Source organism: Balaenoptera ricei, chromosome 7, assembly GCF_028023285.1.
Source record: "Balaenoptera ricei isolate mBalRic1 chromosome 7, mBalRic1.hap2, whole genome shotgun sequence".
NCBI classification, from domain to species: domain Eukaryota; kingdom Metazoa; phylum Chordata; class Mammalia; order Artiodactyla; family Balaenopteridae; genus Balaenoptera; species Balaenoptera ricei.
Window position 1 is genome coordinate 19,000,461 of NC_082645.1, and position 27,988 is coordinate 19,028,448.

The following is a 27,988-nucleotide window of genomic DNA, read 5'->3' on the forward strand; positions in this document are numbered from 1 at the left end:
TTTAGCAAAGCCAATCCTTCTCAAAAAAGAAAAAAGAAAATAAACAACCATTTAGGACTAACAAAGTTCTCAGAACTATATATAAAAAAAAAAGACCAAAATTGCACTGTAAATGCCTTTTCAACATTAATTCTATAGAGCTACTTCTTAGGCACTATAGAAGAAAGATCTACTAATGGTTTAAAAAGGTTTGTTTTTAAGGATGGCAGAGCTTACCAATATCTTAAACCACATGAAACTGATTCTCAAAGCTTGCCTTTCCTTCTAGAGAATTCTTCTATTAGAAAATGATGCCAGAATCTAAGAACACACACTACCTTTCCAGCTGACTTGAGGTCCCAGTTTTTTGTTTTGATCTTGTTCTTCTAATGGTGTCCTGTCCACCTGAATCCCAGAGTCCTCTCTGCTTAAAGGCTGTTGATCATCTTCATCTTCACTTTCTTCAGACCAATTCTGATTAAAAGAAGGAAATACACCTTACCCTTAGAGCACCTAACAACTGGAGCTATTTAGACTAAAAGATCAAGAAAATTTCAGAAGAAAAGCAAAAACTTTATTAAATAAAACTTTTTTCTATATGTCTTGAAAGTTACTATTACAGGATGGAATTAGTTTTGGTGGCAAAATCCCAAGATTTACAGCTCCTTAAGGGATACATATATTTTCGATCAACTTCCTAGTACTGATGTTTGGGTGCAAAATCTTAATAAAACTTCCATAATAAACCACTCTAATTTACTGAAGAGTGTTCCTGTTTTAGATAAGTTGCTGTACGGCAGAAGGATCCATAAAAATCATCTAAATAACTTGGCATGTATTTATATTTTCAGTAGCAAAACCACTGCTACTTACTGGTGTGTCTACATTTGAGCCAAGGTCAATTTCTTCACCTTCCATCAAGTATTTTCCCCAGTCGAAATCATCTTTCTTTTCTAAAATATAACAGAAGAATTTCATCAGCTTGATCAAAAATATGTGGGAAAAAAACCCAAATTACAATAAAAAGTCTAACGAAACTCAAAATAAGATACACTTGGGAAATGAAAGTTCAAAAATATTGAAACACTCAATAAATTGACAGTCTAATACATTTAAAATTTTAATTTCTTTATCTTCAAAAGTGATTTTTCTCTTTATATAATTGAAAGTTTAACTTACAAAGTCAGAATTCATATTTTAAAAGAAAATTTACAACTACAGTTGCATTTAAGACAACAGAAATATTTTAGTTTCACAGATTTTTCTTACAACTTTTTATAAAATCTCGATGTCTGGTAATTAAGTCATAAAACCAATTTCTCTTTTATTTGTTATATATGAAGAGCATTTGGTAACGTACCCACTTCTTTATCTCTTGGTGTTTCCACATAATTGCTGTTTGAAGGAGAATCAGACAGACATAGAAGAAGTGACAGTATGGAATAATGTGCATCTGTCTTTAAAACAAGAAATGAAAAATATGAATCACTGAGGTTGGTAAGAGCTTTCTAAACTAGTTTGAGTAAAGAAAAGATAATCCCATGACAGTTAGGTCCTCAAGTTTTTTTCCTGGTTTAAGAAAACAAAAATCATACCTAAATAAATCTCAAACTCTAAACTTGTTTTTATAGTTCAAACGTGTACAGATAAGGAACCTGTCAAATAATGCACTACCTGAATCATAATGAGGAATCTCAGACAAACCTAAATTGAGAACAAGCTACCAAATAATTAGCCTGCTCTCTTCAATAATGTCAAGGTCAAAAAAAGAAAGGGTGAGGAATGTTCCAGATCAAAGGACACCAATTGGTGAACCCAAGCAAAAAGTACACAGGAGTTCCTTTTACTATTCTTCAACTTCTAAGTTTTTTTAAAACTTAAATTGTATTTTAAAAATCACATTTAAAAAGCTGCCAAAAATTAAAAATACTCTAAATATGCAAATAGTCATAAACTATGCATGGAAAGGAGAGGAGGTGAATTAAAATCAAGGAAGGTAAGGAAGTCTCAGGTTACCTCTCCCTATTATATGTTCTATAGTACTTTATGTACAGCTTCATAGTATTTATCATAATTATAATTAAATAGCTATTCACAACTACTTGGGTAGTGATGATCATGTCTTGTTTATTCCGTATTCCTACCACCCAGTGATGATAGGGACACAGCAGACACTTGGTAAACTTTCCTGGGAATGATAAGGCAATATATCACGAATTCTCTGCTTAGAAATGCGTTAAATTCCTTTAACAAAAAAAAATAATTTTCATTCCATAGAGAAGAGTAGTCTAAAATGTAAATACTTGAAGAAAATAACTCCCAATATATAAAACTATTATTTAGTAATAATTGCTAACATCAGATTGTTTACTTTGGAAGGACTTTGTACATCTGAAACAGGTGAATGTTACCAGTGAAAGAGGAGAGAACTATGTACAGTAAAAGCAAGAGCACACACAGTGCCCTTGCAGACCTCCCTACTTTGCCAAGGACCAGAACTACCACCCTGTAGCTGCATGGTGATGCAAAAAAGCAGCACACGGTCCTGGGAAGAGGACTTGGATGAGGCCATTCCCCTACCCCTTGTTCATTTTTTTGCTAACATCTATAAGGGAGCTTGACACCTAGAGGACTCATTAATTGAAGTAATCACTGAACTAAAAATTAGCATTAATGGCTAAAACATAACCTATCAATCAGCTAATATCATGTTTTAACTGAAGTCACTAATAGCATTAAAGAAAAAAGAAGACTGCTGCTAAAAGTTAGGGCCCTGGAACTTAACATTTAGATGATTCAGGAGACTGTCCAAGATGGCAGATTGGGAAGACCTGCGCTCACCTCCTCCTACGGGCACACCAAAATTACAACTATTTACAGAGCAACTATCAGTGAGAATGCTCTGCAGACTAGCAGAACAGATCTTCTGCAGCTAAAGATACGAAGAAGGAACCACAATGAGATGGTTAAGAGGAGTGGAGACATGGTATAGTCAAGACCTATACTCCCAGGTCAGTGACCCACAAATAGGAGGATAATTATAACTGCAAAAGTTCTTCTCAAGGAGTGTGGGGTCTGAGCCCCCTACTGAGCTCCCCAGCCTGGGGGTCCTGCATTGGGAAGACAAGCCCCCAGAATGTTTGGCTTTGAAGGCTAGTAGGGCTTATATTCAGGTGACCCAGAAGGCTGTGGGAAATATAGACTCCACTCTTAAATGGCACACACAAAATCTCACATGCTCTGGGACTCAGGGCAGAAGCACTAATTTGAAAGGAGCCTGGGTCAAACCCACCTGCTGATCTTGGAGAACCTCCCAGAGAGGCAGGAGGTAACTGGGTCTCATCCTGGGGACACAGATGCTGCTGGCAGCCATCTTGGGGAGCTTGTTCTACCACAAGGACATTAGTACGGGCAAGCACCATTTTGGAGTCCTCCTCTAGCTTATTAGCACAGGGGGCTTACCTGCCCACCAGCCAGTCTGTAACAATCCCAGGGCTCCCAGGCCAGCTGCCAGCCATTTGGAGACCTAGCCTTGTCTACCAGTGTGCCCATGACCCAACCCCACCCACCAGTGGGCCAGCACCAGCCCCAGGACCTCCTGGGTCCTGCAGCCAGCTGTGCCAGAACCCAGCATTGCCCACCAGCAGCTGGGCAGACCTAATTGAGGCTGAGTCTGGCAGCCAACTGTGCTAAGGACCATCCTGTGTACCACTGCGCCCACAGTAGTCAGACCACCACAACAGAAGGGTGCATGCAGCCCACAGAGGGGGCACCCATAGAACAAATAGCTCTGGTGACCAGAGGGGAGTGCTCTGCTGGGCCCTGTAGGGCATCTCTTATATAAGGCCACTTGTTCAAGTTTGGGAAACGTAAGCATTCCACCTAATAAACAGAAGTAAAAACAGAGAATTAGGCAAAATGAGGTGACAGAGAAACATGTTCCAAATGACAGAACACAATAAAAGGCCAGAAGAAAGAAGCAAAGTGGAGATAAGTAACCTACCTGGTAAAGTTTCCAAGGCAATGACCGTAAAGATGTTCAACAAACTTGGGAGAAGAATGAACACAATGAGAAGCATGACAAAAAGTTAAAAAATATAAAAAAAAATCCAAACATAGGTGAAGAATACAATAACTGAAATAAAAAATATACTAGAAGGAATTCACAGTAGATTAGATGATACAAAGGAATGGATCAGTGAACTGACAATAGTGGAAACCATACAAGCTGAACAAAAAAAATTTAAATAAAGGACTGCTTAAGAGACTTCTGGGACAATGTCAAGAGTACTAATATTCACATTATAGGGGCCCCAGAAGAAGGAGAAAGGGGCAGAGAACTTATTTCAAGGGATAATAGCTGAAAAATTCTTTAACCTGGGAAAGGAAACAGACATCCAGGTCCAGAAAGCACAGAGAGTTCTAAACAAGATCAACCCAAAGAGATCCACACCAACACACACTGTAATTAAAATGCAAAAATTAAAGTTAAAGAGAGATGGACTTCCCTGGTGGCGCAGTGATTAAGAACTCGCCTGCCAATGCAGGGGACATGGGTTCAATCCCTGGTCTGGGAAGATCCCACATGCCGCGGAGCAACTAAGCCCGTTTGCCACAACTATTGAGCCTGCGCTCTAGAGCCCGTGAGCCACAACTACTGAAGCCCACACGCCACAACAAGAGAAGCCACCGCAATGAGAAGCCCATGCACCGCAATGAAGAGTAGCCCCTGCTCACCACAACTAGAGAAAGCCCGCGTGCAGCAATGAAGACCCAATGTAGCCAAAAATAAATAAAATTAAAAAAAAAAAAGTTAAAGAGAGAATCTTAAAGGCAGCAAGGGAAAAACAAGTTACTTACAAAGGAATTCCCATAAGGCTATCATCTGACTTTTCTGCAGAAACTTTGCAGGTCAGAAGAGAGTGGCATGATATATTTAAAGTGATGGAAGGAAAAAAACCTACAACCAAGAATACTCTACCCAGCAAAGCTATCATTCAGATTTGAAGGAGAGAGCAAAAGTTTTACAGACAAGCAAAAGCTTAAAGAGTTCAGTACCACCAAACCAGCTTTTCAAGAATTGTTAAAGGGACTTCTTTAACTGGAAAAGAAAAGGCCACGACTAGAAATAAGAAAATTACAAAAGTAAAAGCCTCATTGGTAAAGGTAAATATACAGTAAAGGTAGTAGATCAACCACTTATAAAGCTAGCAGGAAGGTTAAAAGACAAAAGTAGTGGGGCTTCCCTGGTGGCGCAGTGGTTGAGAATCTGCCTGCTAATGCAGGGGACACGGGTTCGAGCCCTGGTCTGGGAAGATCCCACATGCCGCGGAGCAACTAGGCCTGTAAGCCACAACTACTGAGCCTGCGCGTCTGGAGCCTGTGCTCCGCAACAAGAGAGGCCACGATAGTGAGAGGCCCGCGCACCGCGATGAAGAGTGGCCCCCGCTTGCCGCAACTAGAGAAAGCCCTAGCAAAAAAACAAAGACCCAACATAGCAATCAATCAATCAATCAATCAATCTTTAAAAAGAAAAAAAAAGACAAAAGTAGTAAAATGATCTATATCCACAATAAGTAAATTAAGGGATACACAAAACAAAAAGATATAACATCTGATGTCAAAAACATTAAATGTTGTGGGGAGAGAAAAAATGCAGTGTTGTGAAAATGTGTTCAAACTTAAGAAATCAGCAACTTAAAATAATCACATGTATATATTAGCTTGCTATATACAAACCTCATGGTAATCACATACCAAAAACCTATAATAGATACACACACACCAAAAGAGAAAGGAATCCAAACATAACACTAAAGATAGTCATCAAATCACAAGAGAAGAGAACAAAAGAAGAAGAAAGGAACAAAAAAGAAATAATAAAACAATCCCAAAACAATTAACAAAATGGCAATGAGAACATACCTATCAATAATTACTTTAAATGTAAGTGGACTAAATGCTCCAATCTAAGAATACAGAGTGGCTGAAAGGATACAAAAATACCCATATATATTCCACTCCTAAGAGTCTCACTTCAGATCCAAAGACACAGGCAGACTGAAAGTGAGGAAATGGAAAAAGGTTTTCCATGCAAATGGAAATGAAAGCTGGGGTAGCAATACCTAAATCAGACAAAAACAGACGTTAAAACAAAGACTGTAAAAGGAGACAAAGGACATTACATAATGATCAAGGGATCAATCCAAGAAGAATATACAATACCTGTAAATATATATGCACCCAACATAGAGCACCTAAATACAGAAAGCAAATAATAACAAACATAGAGGGAGAAACTGAAAATAACATGATAATTGTAGGGGACATTAACAGCCCACTTACATAAATGGACAGATCATCCAGACAGCAATCAATCAGGAAACACTGGACTTAAATGATACATTAGATCAGATGGACTAAATAGATATATGTAGGACATTCCATCCAAAAAAGCAGAATACACATTCTTTTCAAGTGCACAGAGAACATTCTCCAGGATAGATCACATACTAGGCCACAAAATAAGTCTCAGGAAAATTAAGAGGACTAAAATCATATCAAGTATCTTTTCCGAACACACTGCTAAGAAACTAGAAATCAACTACAAGAAAAAAATTGCAAAAACCACAACCACGTGAAGGCTAAACAACATGCCACTAAAGAACCAATGGGTCACTGATGAAATCAAAGAGGAAATAAAAAAATACTTGGAGACAAATGAAAGTGGAAACACAACGATCCAAATCTACTGGACACAGCAAAAGCAGTTCTAAGAGGGATGTTTATAGTGATACAAACCTAACTCAGGAAAAAAGAAAAATCTCAAATAAACAACCTAACCTCACACCTAAAGGAACTAGAAAAAGAAGAACAAATAAAACCCAAAGTTAATAAAAGGAAAAATCATAAAGCTCTACAGTAGAAGTAAATGAAATAAAGACAAAAACATAATAGAAAAGATCAATGAAACTAAGAGCTGGTTCCTGGAAAAGATAAACAAATTTGGTGATTTGTTTATCAGACTCATCAAAAAAAAAAAGAAAAAAAAGAAAAAAAAAGAGAGAAGGCCCAAATCAATAAAATCAGAAATGAATAAGAAGTTACAACTGACACCACAGAAATACAAACGGTCACAAGAGACTACTACGAGCAACTATATGCCTAATAAAATGAACAACCTAGAAGAAATGGACAAATTCCTGGGAATGTACAATCTCCCAAGACCGAATCAGGAAGAAATAGAAAATATGAACAGATCAATTTCCAGTAATTAAATTGGATCAGTAATCGAAAAAAGTCCCAACGAACAAAAGTCCAGGACCAGATGGCTTCACAGGTGAATTCGTGAATTCTACCAAACATTTAGAGAAGAGTTAACACCTATCCTTCTGAAACTATTCCAAAAAATTGCAGAGGAAGGAACACTTCCGATCTCATTCTATGAAGCCACCATCACCCTGATACCAAAACCAGACAAAGATATCACACAAAAAAAGAAAATTACAGGCCAGTATCACTGATGAACACAGATGCAAAAGTCCTCAGCAAAATACTAGCAAACTGACTTGAACAATACATTAAAAGGATCATATACCATGATCAAGTGGGGTTTATCCCAGGGATGCAAGGATGATTCAACATCTGCAAATCAATGTGATACATCACATTAATAAATTGAAGAATAAAAGTTACATGACCATCTCAATAGATGCAGAAAAAGCTTCTGACAAAATTCAACATCCATTTATGACAAAAACTCTCGAAAAAATGGGTATAGAGGGAACATACCTCAACATAATAAAGGCCATATATGATATGCCCAGCTAACATCATACTCAAAGGCAAAAGCATTTCCTCTGACATCAGACACAAGACAAGGATGCCCACTTTTGTCACTTTTATACAATGTAGTCCTAGCCACAGCAATCAGAGAAGAAAAGAAATAAAAGGAATCTAAATTGGAAAGGAAGAAGTAAAACTGTCACTGTTTGCAGATGACATGATCATATATATAAGAAAATCCTAAAGATGCCACCAAAACACTGTTAAAACTATTTCATGAAATCACTGAAGTTGCAGGATACAAAATTAATATACAGAAATCTGTTGCATTTCTATACACTAACAATGAACTAATGAAGGAAAAATTAGGAACTCAATTCCATTTACAATTGCATCAAGAAGAATAAAGTACTTAGGAATGAATCTAACTAAGAAGGTAAAAGACCTATACTTGGAAAACTATAACACACTGTGAACGAAATTGAAGATGACACAAAGAAATGCAAAGATCTACAGTGGTCATGTACTGGAAGAATTAATACTGTTAAAAGGACCACACTACCCAGCAATCTGCAGATTCAATGTAATCCCTATCAAAATACCAATGGCACTTCTCACAGAACTAGCACAAATGATTCTGAAATTTGTACAGCAACACAACAGACCCTAAATAGCCAAAACAATCTTGAAAAAGAAAAACAAAGCTTGAGGTATCACACTCCCTGATTTCAAACTATACTACAAAGCGATAGTAATCAAAACAGTATGGTACTGGCACAAAAACAGACACACAGATCAATGGAACAGAACAGACAGCCCAGAAATAAACCCACATTTATATGGGCTATTATTCTATGACAAAGAAACCAAGAATATACAATGGGGAAAGACAGCCTCTTTAATAAATGGTGTTGGGAAAACTGGACAGCTACATGCAAAAGAATCAAAGTGGACAACTTTCTTACATCATGAACAAAAATAAATTCAAAATGGATTCAAGACTAAATATAAGACCTGAAACCATAAAACCCCTAAAAAAAAAAATAGGTAGTACACTCTTTGACATTAGTCTTAGCAATATTTTTTGGATATGTTTCCTCAGGCAAGGGAAACAAAAGCAAAAATAAACAAATGGGGCTGCACAAAATAAAAAGCTTTTATACAATGAAGGATAATATCAACAAAATGAAAAGGCCACCTACTGAATGGGAGAAGATATTTACAAACCATATACCTTACCCGAAATGGGTTTATATCCAAAATACACAAAGAACTCATACAGCCAATATTAAAAAAACCAATCAGATTAAAAAATGGGCAGAGGATCTGAATACACATTTTTTCAAAGAAGACATACAAATGGCCAGACACAGGAAAACATGCTCAACGTCAGTCATCATCAGGGAAATACAAATTAAAACCACAATATATCACCTCACACTTGTCAGAATGGCTATTATGAAAAAGAAAACAAATAAGATGTGTTGGCGAGGATGTGGAAAAAAGAATTCTTGTATACTGGTGGTGGAAATGTAAATTGGTGTAGTCACTATGGAAAACAGCACGAAGCTTCCTCAAAAAATAAAAAATAGGGAGTTCCCGGGTGGCCTAGTGGTTAGGATTCTGGGCTTTCACTGCCATGGCCCAGGTTCAATCCCTGGTCGGGGAACTGCAATCCTGCAAGCTGCGCAGCACAACCAAAAAAGAAAAAAAAAAAAAACTACCATAAGATCCACCAATTCCACTAAACAAAAACATTAAATTGAAAGAATATATGCACCCTATGTTCATTGAAGCATTATTTACAATAGCCAAGATACGGAAGAAACTTAAGTGTTCATTGATAGATGAATGGATAAAAAAGATGTGCTATATACATACAATGGACTATTACTCAGACATTAAAGAGAATGAAATCTTGCCTTTTTCGACAACAGGGATGGATCCAGAGGATACTACGCTTAAGTGAAATAAGTCAGACAGAGAAAGACAAAGACTGTATGATTTCACTTATATATGGAATCAAAAAGCAAAACAGATGAAAACCAAAACAAACATACAAAACAGAAACTGAGTCACAGATACAGAGAACAACAGGTGGTCACCAGAGGGAAGAGGGATGGGGAATAAGTGAAATAGGTGAGGGAGATCAAGAGGTACAAACTTCCAGTTACAAAATAAATGAGTCACAGGGAAGAAATGCACGCTACTGGGAACATAGGAATAATATTTTAATAACTTTGTATGGTGACACATGGTAACTAGAAATATCAAACCACTGTGTTGTGCACCTGGAACTAACATAGTGTTGTAGGTCAATTATACTTCAATTAACCTTTAAAACACGGGTTAATTTGCTCTTTTATGCTACCTGTTTGCAAAGAGATGAAAGTAAAGAGTTAGAGCTCCATCTCTACATCAGCCATGTGTCCCTTCATAGTCTGTCTTATGAAGACCTGCACAATCCCTGCTACTCCATGGAAAGTCAAGAAATACATGTACATATATATTGAATGAGTAATTCCATGTGCTGTACATTCATTATATCAGAGGTGGCCTTGCATCTCAAAGTTAGAAATAATTTTCCACTTCCACATCCTTTGAAATCCAAAGCTACAAAGAGCCAGAATTCCTAGTTCCAGTGGGGTTTTACAGATATGCCAAAGTCTTTGCTTATTTCTTCTAGAATAACAAATAACCCCAAATTCTCCTTTGCCAAACATCGTTTCAAGCCTGGAGATAAAGTGTCATTTATTGAGTAACTCCTATGGAAACTATGTCTATCTATTTGTAAATCTAAGTAAAGTGGGGTTTAGAGATTCGCTTCTGGCATGATGGAGGAAGATGACCTTCAAATCTTCTCCCCAAAAAGCAACTGTAAGTCTGGACAAGATTGCCAAAGACAACCATTTCAGTGCTCTGGATCAAGCACAGGCATACAAATGCAGTGTTTATCCATGAAAATAACCTCAGGTTAAGAACAGTGTGAGTTTGAGGCATGTACGCCTAAAGCTATCTCCCTTCTCCCACCAGCTCCATCAGAGTGGTACTTCAACCAGGGCTGGACAGCAAGTGAACACTAGCAGCTTTGCTGTCATTGTCTTAGTGGTGATTGCAGTGGCAAGTGAGTGGGGAAACCAGTAGTTGCAGGTCTGAGTGTCAGGCAAGCAGTGGACCAGCAGAACAGTTGAGGGTTTATCAGGGAGCTCCTGGATGCAAGACAATGAAAGGGGGCTTGCTAAGCTCTCCACATTTCTTGGGTTGACTAGAGGCTGTGATGTGCACAGCAGAGACTGGAGTGGACCCAAGCCATCCACATCTTTGGCTGATGGAGACTGAGTTCATGTGCAGAGATGAGAGAGCCCACACAAAGTATAAACCAGGACAGTCTTGAAAAGAGCTTAAGTAGGAATGTACTTCTCAGTCCACACACAAGTAAATCAGATTAACAACCAAAAATCATTTAATGTAATACACCATATCTTATGAACTGAATTATGTCCCCTTCAAATTTATATGTTGAAAATCTAACTCCTATTGTGATGGTATTTGGAGATGGGGCCTTTGGGAGGTAATCAGGTCATGAGGGTGGAGCACTGGTCCAATGGGATAAGACCAGAGAGCTCTCTCTCTCTCCACCATGTGAGGTCACAGGGAGAAGGCAGCCACCTACAAGCCAGGAACAGTCCTTACCAGCAACCGAATTGGCCAGCACCTTGACCTCAGACTCCCAGTCTCCACAAGTGTGAGAAAATAAATTTCTGTTTTTTTAAGCCACCAAAATACCAGTGTGTGGTATTTTGTTATGGCAACCTGAGCTGACTAAGACACATGAATAGAATTCAAGGCAAAAAAAGATATGATATCTCAGAGACACAGAAAAAAATTTGACAAAATCCAACACTCATTCATGATAAAAACTTTCACCAAACTAGGAATACAAAGCAACATCCTCCTTCAGATAAAGGGCATCTGTGAAAATCCTAAAACTAACATCATAATAAATGGTTGAAACTAAAGCTTTCCCTTTAAGATTGGGAACAAGGCAAAGATGTGCACTTTGGCTTCTGTTCAGCATTGTACTGATACCAGTGCAATAAGACAAAAAACAAAAAGACACCTTCCATTGGAATGGAGGAAGTCAAACTGTCTTTATTCAGAGATGACACGATCCTAAGTGTAGAAAATACTAAGGAAATCCAGAAGAAAATTACTAGAATAAATGAGTTTAGCAAGGCTAGGTGTAAAAAAAATCAATATAAAAATGAGTTCTATTTTTTACATGCTAGCAATAAGCAAACCGCAAATGAAATTAAGACAATTCCATTCATAATAACACCAAACAGAATAAAATATTTAGGAATAAATGTAAAAGAAATGAGGTAATTGGTGAAAAAATTAAAAATGATCTAAGTAAATAGAGAGTTCATAAGATTTAATATTGGTAAGATTGTGTGTTAGTTTCCTAGGGTTTCCTTAAAATACTACAAACCATGTGATTTAAAACAAAAGGAATTTATTCTCTCTCAGTTCTGGAGGCTAGAAGTCTGAAATCAAGGTGCTGGCAGTCTATGCTTCCTCTGAAGGCTCAAGGGAAGAATTCTTCCTTGACTCTTCCTAGCTTCTCATGGTTGCTGTCAATCTTTGGCGTTCCTTGGCTCATAGCTGCATTGTTCCAATCTCTGCCTCTTTCAACTGCATGGTGTTGCCCCATGTGTGTCTCTGTATTCAAATTTCTATTTTCTTATAAGGACACCAATCAATGAATTAATCCAGTTTGACTTCATTTTAACTTGCTTACATTGTCAAAGACCCTATAATAAGGTCAGATGCACAGATTATCAGGGGATAGGATTTGAACATATCTATCTGGGGGACACGATTCAACCTAACAAATGGCAATACTTCACAAACTGATTTATGGATTCAATGCAATCCCTGCCAAAACCCCAGCTGGCTTTTGCAGAAGTTTAGTTGACCCTAAAATGTGTACAGAAATTCAAAGGGTCTAGAATAGACAAAACAGTTTTGAAAAAGAAAAAAGTTGGAGGACTTATATCACCCAATTCCAAAACTTACTATAAAGCTACAGTAATAAAGACAGTGTAGTATGTAGTATTTGTGTAAGGACAGGCATACAAGATTAATGAAACAATTGAAAACCCGTAAATCCTTATACGGTAAATTTGTTTTTGACAAAGTTGCCACGACAATTCAATAGGAAAAGAATAATCTTTTCAACAAATGGTGACAGGACAGAAGAATATATTCGTAGGCAAAAACAAAAAACAAAAAAACAAACTTAGATCCTTTCCTCACAACATATACAACAATTTACTCAAAGTGGGTCACGAATCTAAGTGCAAGTACTAAAAGTGCTAGAAGAAAACAGAAGAGAAAAGTATATCTTTGGGTTAGGCAAAGAGTTCTTAGATATGACATCAAAAGCATGAGTCATGAAAGAAACAAAAAGCTAAAATGGACTTCATTAAAATTAAAAATATTTTGAGTTTCAAAAAAACATCACTCAGAAAATGAAAAGATAAGGTAGGGTCTAGAGGAAAATATTTGTAAATCATTTTTCTGATGAATAAGTTGCATGAGAAATACACAAACAACCCTGAGGATTTAATAAGAAGACAAACAATCCAACTTAAAAATGGTTAAAAGACTCAAATGAGGGGCTTCCCTGGTGGTGCAGCAGTTGAGAATCTGCCTGCCAATGCAGGGGACAGGGGTTTGAGCCTTGGTCTGGGAAGATCCCACATGCCGCGGAGCGACTAGGCCCGTGAGCCACAATTGCTGAGCCTGCACGTCTGGAGCCTGTGCTCCGCAACAAGAGAGGCCGCGATAGTGAGAGGCCCGCGCACCGCGATGAAGAGTGGCCCCCACTTGCTGCAACTAGAGAAAGCCCTCACGCAGAAATGAATACCCAACACAGCCATAAAAAAAAAAAGAAAAAAAAGACTCAAATGAATATCACAGAGGCATACAAATGGCTAAAAAGCACATGAAAAAATGCTCAACATCGTTAGTCACTCGGGAAATGTAAATCGAACCATAGAAGACATTACTACCTACTCTCTAGGAGGTCTACAATCAAAAAGACAAACAATAACAAGTGTTGGAAAGGATGTGGAGAAACTGGAACACTTAAACACTGTTATGGGAATATAAAACAATACAGCCACTTTGGGAAATAATTTTGCAGTGTTTTTAAAGGTTAAACCTAAGCTTACCATATAAACCAGCCCTTCCACTCCCAGAAATCTACCAAGAAGCGTGAAGAAAGCTCATATGAGAATATTCACAGCAGTTCATTATTCATACTAACCAAAAACTGGCAACAATCCAAATGTTATCCACTGGTGATTAAGCAAAATGTGGCCATATCCATACAATGGAATACTATTCAGTAATTAAAAGGAATAGAATATGGACACACGCTACACATGGATGAACCTCAAAAACATCATGAAAGAAAAGCAGACACAAAAACTGGATATTGTATAATCTCATTTATATGAAATGTCCAGAAGGGCAAATTTATACATACAGTAAGTAGATCAGTAGTTGTGTGGGGTTGGGGTGAGAGCAGGCATTGACTGCAAAAAAACTGGGCTTGAGGAGAACTTCTGGGGTGACGGAAATGTTTTAAAACTGGACTGTGGTTGCATAACTACATATCTACTAAAAATCTGTGAACTGTACATTCAGAATGCAGGAATTTTATGGTAAGTTATATATCGATAAAGCTGAAAAAATGTGACGTTATTGCTGCACTACAAGAGATGTGTCAAAGACGCCACAGCAAAGGAGAAAAGGGCAACCAACCAACTCTGCCTGTGTAAGTGGGGAAGAAGCCAAGGACAGAGAGGGACAGCAAGGCAGAAAGGAATACACAGATTTATTTCCTCAACAAATATCTATTGTCTACTCTGTTCTAGGTGCCTGAGAAATCAGAAGCAAAGCCTACACCTGTAAAACTCCTATGTTAAAGGGAAGATAGGAAATAAACAATAACAAATATAATAAACAAGTTAAAAGTATGTATAGACAATATTTGAATTTAATATTAAATGATGAGATTCCTCAGGCACAAGGGGAAGGGCAGGTACAGGACATAGGATGTGCCACAGAAGAACTAGGGAATGTGGTTCCACTGTGTTCAGTGAGCCCTGTGACTGGGGGTGTACAGAAAAATAACCAAAGATGGCAACAAAAAGTTCAAAGTAGGAATCAGAAGTGACACTCACTGTTTCATTTAATTATTCTGCACCACGTAGGTATTTTCATTGGTACAGATGAAACTGAGATTAGGGCATTTGCCTGGCAAAATGATAGTAACAGTATGTACTGAAGATGGTCTTTATTGGACTAACAGTGCCTGGCGCGTAGTGAATGCCCTAAAAATGCTTGCCTTTATGTTTATTATTAATATTATGGTGTCATAGTACCTAAATTATTAAGTTCTATAGTCTACCCAGAAAGCTATACAAAATGAATCAAGAAGAGATATAAAAAAAGATTTGCCTCCTTCTCTTTCAAAATGCTCCTTGCAGGAACAATACACAAAAGTGTATTTCTAATCCTTAGGGCATGGGTTCATAGCACTGCAGTTCTCTCCTCCAGAAATACCTTTATAGCCCTTCCTTAAATTTATGGACAGTTTTAAAAGTTATCTAAAGCTTTCTTTCTTAGGCCACCAACTCAGTGCAGACAAAGGGAAAGCCTATCAATAACAGAATACTCCACAGAGGTTATTGTGAAGATTGAGTTAATATATGTATGCACTAAAGGGTTAACTCAGGAGGCCTGGGTTGCCCAAACCCTGACCATCTCAAAGATCCTCAGGACTGGCCCTTGACTGGCTCCTAAGATATCTTCTGAGCCCTTGGAATATCCTGCTAGTACAGTATATTTGTATGCCATTCTTCAGGCCACACTGTATCAGCCTGACCAGACAGTTTATGCTAACAATGTGACTTATGGTGAATGATTTTGTAGGCCTGAAGTCCTTGGTTTGATCTCTGGGAGTGCTGGAGATTGAGTAGCTAAGGTCAGCCACATGGGCACTGCATATCCATGTGACTGACCCCCAAAAAAACCCTGGACACCAAGACTCAGGAGAGTTGCCCTAGTTTGCAACATTTTGTCACTGGGAGAGTTCAGTGCATCCCCATGCAAGTTCACTGGGAAGGGACATATGGAAGCTTGTGCCTGGTTTCTCCTGGACTTCACCCCATGCCTTTTCCCTTTGCTCATTTTAAATCTGTATCCTTTCACTGTAATAAACCATAACAGTAAGGAGAGCAATTTTTTTTTTTTGGAGCTCTGTGAATCCTTCCAGTGAATCATTGAGCCTAAGGGTGGTCTTGGGGATCCATGATCGTATATGGAAGTCCTTAGAACAGCACCTGGCATCTAGTGAGCAATATATGGATAATTATTATTGCCAAGTGCAGATAAGTCATTTAAAAGTTTAAGGACAGCCAGATAGTGCTATTATTTCTGCCAATCTCTGATCTCAATTTCCATAGTAGGTTGGGGCTAAGATGATTAAACAAGAACATACTTCTTCTTTCATCACAAGCTTGAGACACACTGGATTTGATGGCAACACTTAAGTCAATTTCCAGGAGATTCTGGTTCTAGTCAGTGGACAATACTAAAACAGAATGAATGTTTAAATGTTAAGAGAAACAGGCTGACAATAATCAGATTAGAAACAGTAAAATAGACAGTTACAGAAAGATAGAGAAGATGAAAAGGCAGAGGGCTATGTACCAGATGAAGGAACAAGAAAAAACCCCAGAAAAACAACTAAATGAAGTGGAGATAGGCAACCTTCCAGAAAAAGAATTCAGAATAATGATAGTGAAGATGATCCAGGACCTTGGAATAAGAATGGAGGCAAAGATTGAGAAGATGCAAGAAATGATTAACAAAGACCTAGAAGAATTAAAGAACAAACAAACAGAGATGACCAATACAATAACTGAAATGAAAACTACACTAGAAGGAATCAATAGCAGAATAACTGAGGCAGAAGAACGGATAAGTGACCTGGAAGACAGAATGATGGAATTCACTGCTGCGGAACAGACTAAAGAAAAAAGAATGAAAAGAAATGAAGACAGCCTAAGAGACCTCTGGGATAACATTAAACGCAACAACATTCGCATTATAGGGGTCCCAGAAGGAGAAGAGAGAGAGAAAGGACCAGAGAAAATATTTGAAGAGATTATAGTCGAAAACTTCCCTAACATGGGAAAGGAAATAGCCACCCAAGTCCAGGAAGCGCAGAGAGTCCCATACAGGATAAACCCAAGGAGAAACACGCCGAGACACATAGTAATCAAAGTGGCAAAAATTAAAGACAAAGAAAAATTATTGAAAGCAGCAAGGGAAAAACGACAAATAACATACAAGGGAACTCCCATAAGGTTAACAGCTGATTTCTCAGCAGAAACTCTGCAAGCCAGAAGGGAGTGGCATGATATACTTAAAGTGATGAAAGGGAAGAACCTACAACCAAGATTACTCTACCCGGCAAGGATCTCATTTAGATTTGATGGAGAAATCAAAAGCTTTACAGACAAGCAAAAGCTAAGAGAATTCAGCACCACCAAACCAGCTCTACAACAAATGCTAAAGGAACTTCTCTAAGTGGGAAACACAAGAGAAGAAAAGGACCTACAAAAACAAACACAAAACAATTAAGAAAATGGTCATAGGAACATACATATTGATAATTACCTTAAACGTGAATGGATTAAATGCCCCAACCAAAAGACATAGACTGGCTGAATGGATACAAAAACAAGACCCATATATATGCTGTCTACAAGAGACCCACTTTAGACCTAGGGACACATACAGACTGAAAGTGATGGGATGGAAAAAGATATTCCATGCAAATGGAAATCAAAAGAAAGCTGGAGTAGCTATACTCATATCAGATAAAATAGACTTTAAATTAAAGAATGTTACAAGAGACAAGGAAGGACACTACATAATGATCCAGGGATCAATCCAAGAAGAAGATATAACAATTATAAATATATATGCACCCAACATAGGAGCACCTCAATACATAAGGCAACTGCTAACAGCTATAAAAGAGGAAATCGACAGTAACACAATAATAGTGGGGGACTTTAACACCTCACTTACACCAATGGACAGATCATCCAAAATGAAAATAAATAAGGAAACAGAAGCTTTAAATGACACAATAGACCAGATAGATTTAATTGATATATATCGGACATTCCATCCAAAAACAGCAGATTACACGTTCTTCTCAAGTGCGCACGGAACATTCTCCAAGATAGATCACATCTTGGGTCACAAATCAAGCCTCAGTAAATTTAAGAAAATTGAAATCATATCAAGCATCTTTTCTGACCACAACGCTATGAGATTAGAAATGAATTACAGGGAAAAAAACGTAAAAAGGACAAACACATGGAGGCTAAACAATACGTTACTAAATAACCAAGAGATCACTGAAGAAATCAAAGAGGAAATCAAAAAATACCTAGAGACAAATGACAATGAAAACACGACGACCCAAAACCTATGGGATGCAGCAAAAGCAGTTCTAAGAGGGAAGCTTATAGCTATACAAGCCTACCTAAAGAAACAAGAAAAAGCTCAAGTAAACAATCTAACCTTACACTTAAAGAAACTAGAGAAAGAAGAACAAACAAAACCCAAAGTTAGCAGAAGGAAAGAAATCATAAAGATCAGAGCAGAAATAAATGAAATAGAAACAAAGAAAACAATAGCAAAGATCAATAAAACTAAAAGTTGGTTCTTTGAGAAGATAAACAAAATTGATAAACCATTAGCCAGACTCATCAAGAAAAAGAGGGAGAGGACTCAAATCAATAAAATCAGAAATGAAAAAGGAGAAGTTACAACAGACACTGCAGAAATACAAAGCATCCTAAGAGACTACTACAAGCAACTTTATGCCAATAAAATGGACAACCTGGAAGAAATGGACAAATTCTTAGAAAGGTATAACCTTCCAAGACTGAACCAGGAAGAAATAGAAAATATGAACAGACCAATCACAAGTAATGAAATTGAAACTGTGATTAAAAATCTTCCAACAAACAAAAGTCCAGGACCAGATGGCTTCACAGGTGAATTCTATCAAACATTTAGAGAAGAGCTAACACCCATCCTTCTCAAACTCTTCCAAAAAATTGCAGAGGAAGGAACACTCCCAAACTCATTCTATGAGGCCACCATCACCCTGATACCAAAACCAGACAAAGACACTACAAAAAAAGAAAATTACAGACCAATATCACTGATGAATATAGATGCAAAAATCCTCAACAAAATACTAGCAAACAGAATCCAACAACACATTAAAAGGATCATACACCACGATCAAGTGGGATTTATCCCAGGGATGCAAGGATTCTTCAATATACGCAAATCAATCAATGTGATACACCATATTAACAAATTGAAGAATAAAAACCATATGATCATCTCAATAGATGCAGAAAAAGCTTTTGACAAAATTCAACACCCATTTCTGATAAAAACTCTCCAGAAAGTGGGCATAGAGGGAACCTACCTCAACATAATAAAGGCCATATATGACAAACCCACAGCAAACATCATTCTCAATGGTGAAAAACTGAAAGCATTTCCTCTAAGATCAGGAACGAGACAAGGATGTCCACTCTCACCACTATTATTCAACATAGTTTTGGAAGTCCTAGCCACGGCAATCAGAGAAGAAAAAGAAATAAAAGGAATACAAATTGGAAAAGAAGAAGTAAAACTGTCACTGTTTGCGGATGACATGATACTATACATAGAGAATCCTAAAACTGCCACCAGAAAACTGCTAGAGCTAATTAATGAATATGGTAAAGTTGCAGGATACAAAATTAATGCACAGAAATCTCTTGCATTCCTATACACTAATGATGAAAAATCTGAAAGAGAAATTATGGAAACACTCCCATTTACCATTGCAACAAAAAGAATAAAATACCTAGGAATAAACCTACCTAGGGAGACAAAAGACCTGTATGCAGAAAACTATAAGACACTGATGAAAGAAATTAAAGATGATACCAACAGATGGAGAGATATACCATGTTCTTGGATTGGAAGAATCAACATTGTGAAAATGAGTATACTACCCAAAGCAATCTACAGATTCAATGCAATCCCTATCAAATTACCAATGGCATTTTTTACGGAGCTAGAACAAATCATCTTAAAATTTGTATGGAGACACAAAAGACCCCGAATAGGCAAAGCAGTCTTGAGGCAAAAAAATGGAGCTGGAGGAATCAGACTCCCTGACTTCAGACTATACTACAAAGCTACAGTAAATAAGACAATATGGTACTGGCACAAAAACAGAAACATAGATCAATGGAACAAGATAGAAAGCCCAGAGATTAACCCACGCACCTATGGTCAACTAATCTATGACAAAGGAGGCAAAGATATACAATGGAGAAAAGACAGTCTCTTCAATAAGTGGTGCTGGGAAAACTGGACAGCTACATGTAAAAGAATGAAATTAGAATACTCCCTAACACCATACACAAAAATAAACTCAAAATGGATTAGAGACCTAAATATAAGACTGGACACTATAAAACTCTTAGAGGAAAACATAGGAAGAACACTCTTTGACATAAATCACAGCAAGATCTTTTTTGATCCACCTCCTAGAGTAATGGAAATAAAAACAAAAATAAACAAGTGGGACCTAATGAAACTTCAAAGCTTTTGCACAGCAAAGGAAACCATAAACAAGACGAAAAGACAACCCTCAGAATGGGAGAAAATATTTGCAAATGAATCAACGGACAAAGGATTAATCTCCAAAATATATAAACAGCTCATTCAGCTCAATATCAAAGAAACAAACACCCCAATCCAAAAATGGGCAGAAGACCTAAATAGACATTTCTCCAAAGAAGACATACAGACGGCCACGAAGCACATGAAAAGATGCTCAACATCACTAATTATTAGAGAAATGCAAATCAAAACTACAATGAGGTATCACCTCACTCCTGTTAGAATGGGCATCATCAGAAAATCTACAAACAACAAATGCTGGAGAGGGTGTGGTGAAAAGGGAACCCTCTTGCACTGTTGGTGGGAATGTAAATTGATACAGCCACTATGGAGAACAATATGGAGGTTCCTTAAAAAACTAAAAATAGAATTACCATATGACCCAGCAATCCCACTACTGGGCATATACCCAGAGAAAACCGTAATTCAAAAAGACACATGCACCCGAATGTTCATTGCAGCACTATTTACAATAGCCAGGTCATGGAAGCAACCTAAATGCCCATCAACAGACGAATGGATAAAGAAGATGTGGTACATATATACAATGGAATATTACTCAGCCATAAAAAGGAACGAAATTGAGTCATTTGTTGAGACGTGGATGGATCTAGAGACTGTCATACAGAGTGAAGTAAGTCAGAAAGAGAAAAACAAATATCGTATATTAATGCATGTATGCGGAACCTAGAAAAATGGTACAGATGAGCCAGTTTGCAGGGCAGAAGTTGAGACACAGATGTAGAGAATGGACATATGGACACCAAGGGGGGAAAACTGCGGTGGGGTGGGGATGGTGGTGTGCTGAATTGGGCGATTGGGATTGACATGTATACACTGATGTGTATAAAACTGATGCCTAATAAGAACCTGCAGTATAAAAAAACAAACAAAACAACTAATACTAAACTTTCATTGGGTTATTTGTATGGAAACATGTTAATATAAATGTTTCAGACATTACATGAAATTTCTAAAAATCTTATATTTGTATTTGTATGGAAATATGTATGGAAATATGTTAATATAAATGTTTCAGACATTACATGGAATTTCTAAAAATCATATTTGTATTTGTATGGAAATATGTATGGAAATATGTTAATATAAATGTTTCAGACATTACATGAAATTTCTAAAAATCTTATATTTGTACTTGTATGGAAATATGTATGGAAATATGTTAATATAAATGTTTCAGACATTACATGAAATTTCTAAAAATCTTATATGTTCTGGTATAATGTTATAAGTAATAATCCTATTTATTACTTTAAAATGTATATCTCAGAAATAACTAATTTTCTTGTCAACTGCATTATTATGAACTGTCATCAAATCTTTAACCGTGGTCATTTTTAAGTCTTTTGTCAATTACAGACAGTTCTGGGTGTACTCTGATGATTTTGCAAATATGTTCCTATAAAAGGGTTTCATCTTCAAGAAATACATGGAAAAGACTCTGACAAGTACAGGTTTCTGGTAACGGACTGTACTGCTGAACTGAATGAATAAGCATTTTCAGAACTCTAATGAAAAACTGATGAACTCATAAAAGTGCTAACAAAAGATCAAGATGAAAAAAAAAAATTAATTACATGGGACTGAGTGAACTGATGAGGATGAGTATAATTTTTGTGACTTTCTGTCTGAATTTAAAAAAAAAAAAAAAATTCCACAAGGACTCAGAGGCAAAGAATATACAAATCAATTTTCACTGCAAAGTAAAGGAGCTGTTACAGTGGAGGATTACTGGACTGAATGTCAATACTATGACATAGTATGAGTGTGTTTCATGTTTGGTAATTGCAATCATTGTTGCTTTTGTTGTGGTCATCCATGTACAATGCTTGGTGTCAGTCGATTTATCTCTTGTAAAAATAAAATACAGTGTGTGTGTGTGTGTGAAAAAAAAAAAAAAAAAAAAAAAAAAAAAAAAAAAAGAAACAGTAAAATACAGAGATCTCACAATATAGCATACCTTGATTTCCTTTATGCTTGGAAGTGATGCATTTAGAAATTCCTCAGTTAATCTCTTCCAACTAGCAGCTTTGCTGAGATCAGAATGAATGATGAATTTTTCATAAATCCTAAAACGTTTAAAAAAAATCAACTGATAACTATAAAGCTATATTAATAAAAAGGTCTATAAGAAAATTCATATATATCTGAACATGCACACATATATACACACATATAAACTTACTTACCCTTCTATTGTCTTTTCTACTTTGTGGCTGTTGACATCTAAGAAACGATGAAATCTAAAAGAGAAAATGAAATTCTTATAACAATCTTGTCATATAGCTAAGCAGATTAGTCTCACAGCCCTGCACATCTCCCCGACACCCGATACTCAGATATATGTTTCCAGTGAGTGTACCTCTCTCCCTGTTATCACCTCTATCATTCATGCAAACAACCACTGAATCTGAGAGACTGCTCAAGCATTCTTTCCACAGGACATAGGTTGTCCTGAGCTACCCAACCCTGTCCTCTGGCTTCTCTGTCTTTTCATAATGCCCTGTGTCCAAGTCCAGCACAACACATTCTATAGCAGGGGTTCCTAATCTGTTTATGCCAGCAAAGCCCAGTGAATCCTAGGGACCCCTTCTCAGGATAATGCTTTTAATCATAAAATGAAATACAAAGGAAGCCAAGCATACTGAAATACAGTTGTGAAATATTTTTTTACAGTTTGTGATACAGTAAGAAACATATATCTTTGTTACAGCATTAAATAACAAAATCTAGCAGTGGGTTCATAACTATGTAACAGTAAATAACATTTAAAAATATCTGCAATAACTACAATATGGCAGTGAAATATGTGATTTCTGCTGGTGACACAGTCATACAATAAGCAACTGCTTGTTGCTTTCATTCATAGTTGAAGGAAATGCTACTTTTTAGTTAGAGGTTAGTGTAATTTTTTTCTTGTCCAAATCCGTAACACCTGAATTCTATCTTCAGGCCTTCAGGTTAAGAAGTCCTATTCTATATCATATGTAATTAATTTTTGTCTGTCTTACTGAAGGACAGAAGCTTTGTTTCACCTATCTATGAATTTCTAAGGCCTAGAATGTGGTCACAGTTTTTTAAAAAACAAACATGAATTGTTCATTTTTCTGATGGATTAAAGCATCATGAAATTATAGTACAGCTCACTCACCTCTTGTTTTTCATCGTTTAGTATCAAAGCCACACAATCTGTACTTAAAAGAAGTAAATTATACTACTAAATAACATATCTAATTCTAACCCAATAAATGGCTGACTGGAATACCACTTTACTTATAATAATTTAGTTTCTCAATGTGCAAAAGTAGATAATAACTGCTAATGCCTCTCCCAACTCTAAAATGATGTCCACTTACCTACTGTCACTTAGAAATATTAATAGAAATATTAATAGAAAAATTATTTGAGATACAGCATTTAAATATCTCTATTTATATCACCTATTCAGGCATTGTTATATTTATAAGTTACATTTAAGAACTGAGTATTTTATTTCAGAAACTTGGGAGGGCTGTTAGACTCATCTATTCTTATTATAAACCAAGTAGGCACTTTATGATCATTAAGGTTGATAATCAAGATTACAGATTTTGCAAAACTGTTTACTATTCAAGAAGATTTCTATTGAAATTAAACAAGTAGAATATTAACAATGACTAACATTCTTCTAATAATAATTTTTTTAAAATAATAATTTAATTACAGGTCATGATCAAAACAGTATCGTCTAATTTACATGTTCCATAAAGAAAAACGGGAGCTCTGACTTCACCTAAGTACCTAAACTGAATAAATCTTTTAAAATTAATTACATGAAAAACTGTATTAGAAGTTGCACTAGGCGGCCTGGTGTGCTCTATGCCAAGAACTGTTCTAGGTGCTGGGATAAGAAATGAACAAAACAGACGAAGATCCCTACCCTAGTGGAACCTGTATTCTGCATGAAGGTGGGGGAGGAGGCGACAAACAGTAACGACAGGTAAGTTATCCAATGTGTCATGCTACGCGTTTTGGAAAAAGAAAAAGAGCAGGGTAAAAGAGATCTGGAGTGGCCCGAGCAGGGAGGGAGAGTCAGCGAGAATACAGTTTTAAATAGGGTATGACCATTATTTTGCTCTAAAACTTTACTCACCCATCCATTCAAAAAATTGTTTGAGGGGCAGTGGCCCGCGCTAAGCGCAGTGGGCGGGGCAGGGAACTGGACAGACAGAACCCTTCCCTAGGGGCGCACTTCTAAGACGGGAGGACGACCCCCAGCAACCCACAACCCACTGTTTGAGCTTGCGTGTGTCACCGCGTCGGGGACCCAGAAGGCGCGAGGTCACCAAGCAGCTGGAGCTGCAAGGCGAGCTGGGGCTCTGCTGGTCGCGCCACGCGCCCCACACCTCGCCAGTCCCCTTCCCGTCCCCGGCTCCGGTGCCGCACCCGCACCTGAAGTTGGACCAAGCGAAGTGCAAGGCGAGCTGGAAGTTGGGGTCCGCCTCGTCATGGACGCCCGCCACAAGGCGGACGAGCTCGCGCACGTCGCGTTCTTGCCTTCGGTCCAGCCGGCCCCAAGACGGCGCCGGGGACGCCATACCTCCAGCACTCCCGCAGCTCTTCGCGAGGTCGCGCTCCCTCTCGCGAGTGTTCGAGCTACCGCCTAATTGAGCGAGGCTGTGGCCTCTCTCGCGAGAGTTCGCGCTGCAGTCGCGTTAAGTCTGGGCTCTGATTTTTGTTGGTGGTTTGGGTGTGTGTGTTCTCCAGTCTCACCTGGTTAAGTTTAGGAACGTTTTAAAAGGGGTAGCCGTTATTATTAGTTTTATTAATAATAGTCTCTGGCTAACCTTGGTTGATGGTTTAACTCCTAATGTTTTGAGAGCAGCCACTTCTCATTCCGTGTATCTGTTTGCACCTGCACTTTCAGGTACCATAATCCGTTAGTTGCCCATTCTTCTCTAAGCTTCAGTTTCTCCTAGAGGTGATCTCCAGTGATCTTTTGGTTCCCCTCTGCTTACAAGGGCCACAGTACATGGCCCACGCTCCGGCAGGTGTAAGGAAAGTGCGTTGTCCCACACACAGGCTGAGCGCTACACCTCCCCCTCTTGCCAGTGACTCCCAGTGGCCCAAGGAGAACTTGGTAAACCCCCTTGGCCAGAGGTAGAGTAATGTCTTTGCTGTTGTTCGTAATTAAAACCGTACTTTAAAACTGTTTCCGTTAAGTATTCTTCGCAACCATTCCAAGACTTGTTACATAGAACTATTAAATTTTTTTTTCTTTTAGGGATCTACTAGGTTTTCACGTGGTTTATTACATTGCATTACCGTAGTAAAAGATAGCTGATACACCACTGTCTCAGTCTGTTTGGGCTGCTGTAACAAAGTACCACATACTGGGTGGCTTATAAACAACAGAAACTTATTTCTCATAGTTCTGGAGGCTGGATTTTGAGATCAGGGTGCCAGCATGATTGGTTGAGGGCCCGCTTGCTGGAAGCAGACTTCTGGTTGTGTCCTCACATGGTGAAAGGGGTAAGGGAGCTCACTGGGGCCTCTTTTATAAGGGCACTCATTCCATTCTTGAGGGCTCCACCCTCCTTTTCTAATCACCTCCCAAATACCAGCATATTGGGCATTAGGATTTCAAATTATCAATTTTGAGGGGACACAAACAGCTACCTAAAACATAGGCTGCACACAACTGCACAAATTCCACAAGAAGGGGAAAATCATAGCAGTAGAAATGATTCTGCGAAATGGAATTTATACTCTCTCCCTAGGCAGTCTTTTCTACTCCAGTCTCAACTGTCATCTGTGTGTTTATAACTCTCAAATTTGTGTATGCAGCTCACATTTTCCTTAGCACTCCAGATCTATAATTGCTTATTGTACATCTCCAAAATCAAAGTATACATACACACTTACATGTGTCTTTCCTGCCTCCCCATCTAGCTGGCTGGTCTTGACCTCTGGAGGGATACTTAGAAAACTTTCCACAGGGCGCTCCCAATGACTTGGACCCAGTAGGGACTGAGCTACTCTCCCAGGCCTCCCTGGCTGGCCTGGGCCAATGTTCCCATTCTGGAAGGGGAATTGGAAATTTTTTCTAGAGGTGCCTCTGATGACTGAGCCCCATTCAAAATACAATTGGGCCCCAGATACCCTCTGTGGGCCTCAAAGGCTGGTCACCCACTCTGCAGGGGATGTGGGAACATTTTTGGAAAGAACATACAAAGACAGGATAGCAAACAGGCTGGGTGCACTGCCATGTGTCCCTTGCTGGCCTAGGCCAGTGCAGCCCTCCAGAATGGCCCCTGGATGAATCTTCTGGAAGTGCATGCAAAGAACAGGCCCCAGGCACCACTGCAACCTGGCGAAGGGTGCCATCCCCATCCTCCTGTCCAGCCTGTCCCAAAGTCCCCTTTGGAGGGACTTAGAGATACTTAAGGGGTGTTTCTGTCGAATGTGCCATATATGGGACTGTGCCAGTCTAGGGATGCCTACCACAGATCTACATGCCCAGCCAAGTTGGGCTGGCTTTTAGAGGGAACTTACAAAAGTTTGGGGGAGGTGCAATGCCCTTCCCTTCATCCATGGCCAGCCTGAGGTGTTGCCCACTTTGGAGGGGAAATTGGAAATGTTTGGGGGAGATATAGCCAGTGACCAGGACTGATGCAGGATTGTGGTCAGAGTGCCCTCCCCAGGCCTGTCTGTACTAATGGGGCTGGTCCTGGCCTTGGAAGAGGAATTAGAAACTTTGGCGGTAGGGATCCCAATACCAGGACCTATCCAGGCTCCTTCTCCAGGCCTCCCTGGCCTGCCCAGGCCTTTCCACGCCAGAGAGAGGCTTAGAAATGTTTTGAGGTACCTCCAAGGACCAGTCACCAGGCAGGAGCACAGCCAGGGCCAAGGTGCCTCTGCAGCCTCCAGGCTTGTCTTGGTGATGACCCCCTCAAGAGGGAGACATCAATATCTTCAGAATGTGCACCCACCTTTTAGTCTCCAAGTGGGACCATGGCCAGAACTGGGGTGCCCCCTGGGGCCTCCCTGTTGACCTGGGCTGGTACCTGACTCTGAATGAAAAGGGTGCCTCCCCAAAACATTTCTCAATCCCCCTCCAGTGGCTGAGATGTGAACGGCCTGCCAGGGAGGCCTGGAGAGGGCTCTGGGCTCTGCCACAGTCCCACAAAGGCCCGGCTGTCAGCAGCACCCACCTGAGTGTTCCTAGTCCCACTCTGGCTGAGACTGGCCCTAGCCAGATGGGAAGCAGGGGAGGGCAGCGTGGACACAGCTATGGTCCTGCATGGGCCCAAGTCATTAGTGTGCCTCCAAAAACATTTCCAAGTTCCCCTCAAAGGGTGGGTGTGTG

The 27,988-nt window shown here is 38.7% G+C and overlaps 1 protein-coding gene across 2 annotated transcripts in view; it reads right to left on the bottom strand.

Moving 5' to 3' along the window:
- Positions 1-25,235, bottom strand: part of TUBGCP5 (tubulin gamma complex component 5) — a 54,964-nt gene extending 29,729 nt beyond the window's left edge. For both annotated transcript variants that reach the window (XM_059927761.1, XM_059927762.1), the window contains exons 1-6: positions 25,072-25,235; positions 22,830-22,883; positions 22,601-22,709; positions 1,340-1,436; positions 853-932; positions 318-453 (exon numbers count right to left, since the gene is read on the bottom strand). In XM_059927761.1, coding sequence (XP_059783744.1) covers positions 318-453; positions 853-932; positions 1,340-1,436; positions 22,601-22,709; positions 22,830-22,883; positions 25,072-25,217 — 622 coding nt within the window. In that variant the 5' untranslated portion in view covers positions 25,218-25,235. The remainder of the gene's footprint in view (positions 1-317; positions 454-852; positions 933-1,339; positions 1,437-22,600; positions 22,710-22,829; positions 22,884-25,071) is intronic.
- Between the last annotated feature and the right edge of the window lie 2,753 nt (positions 25,236-27,988).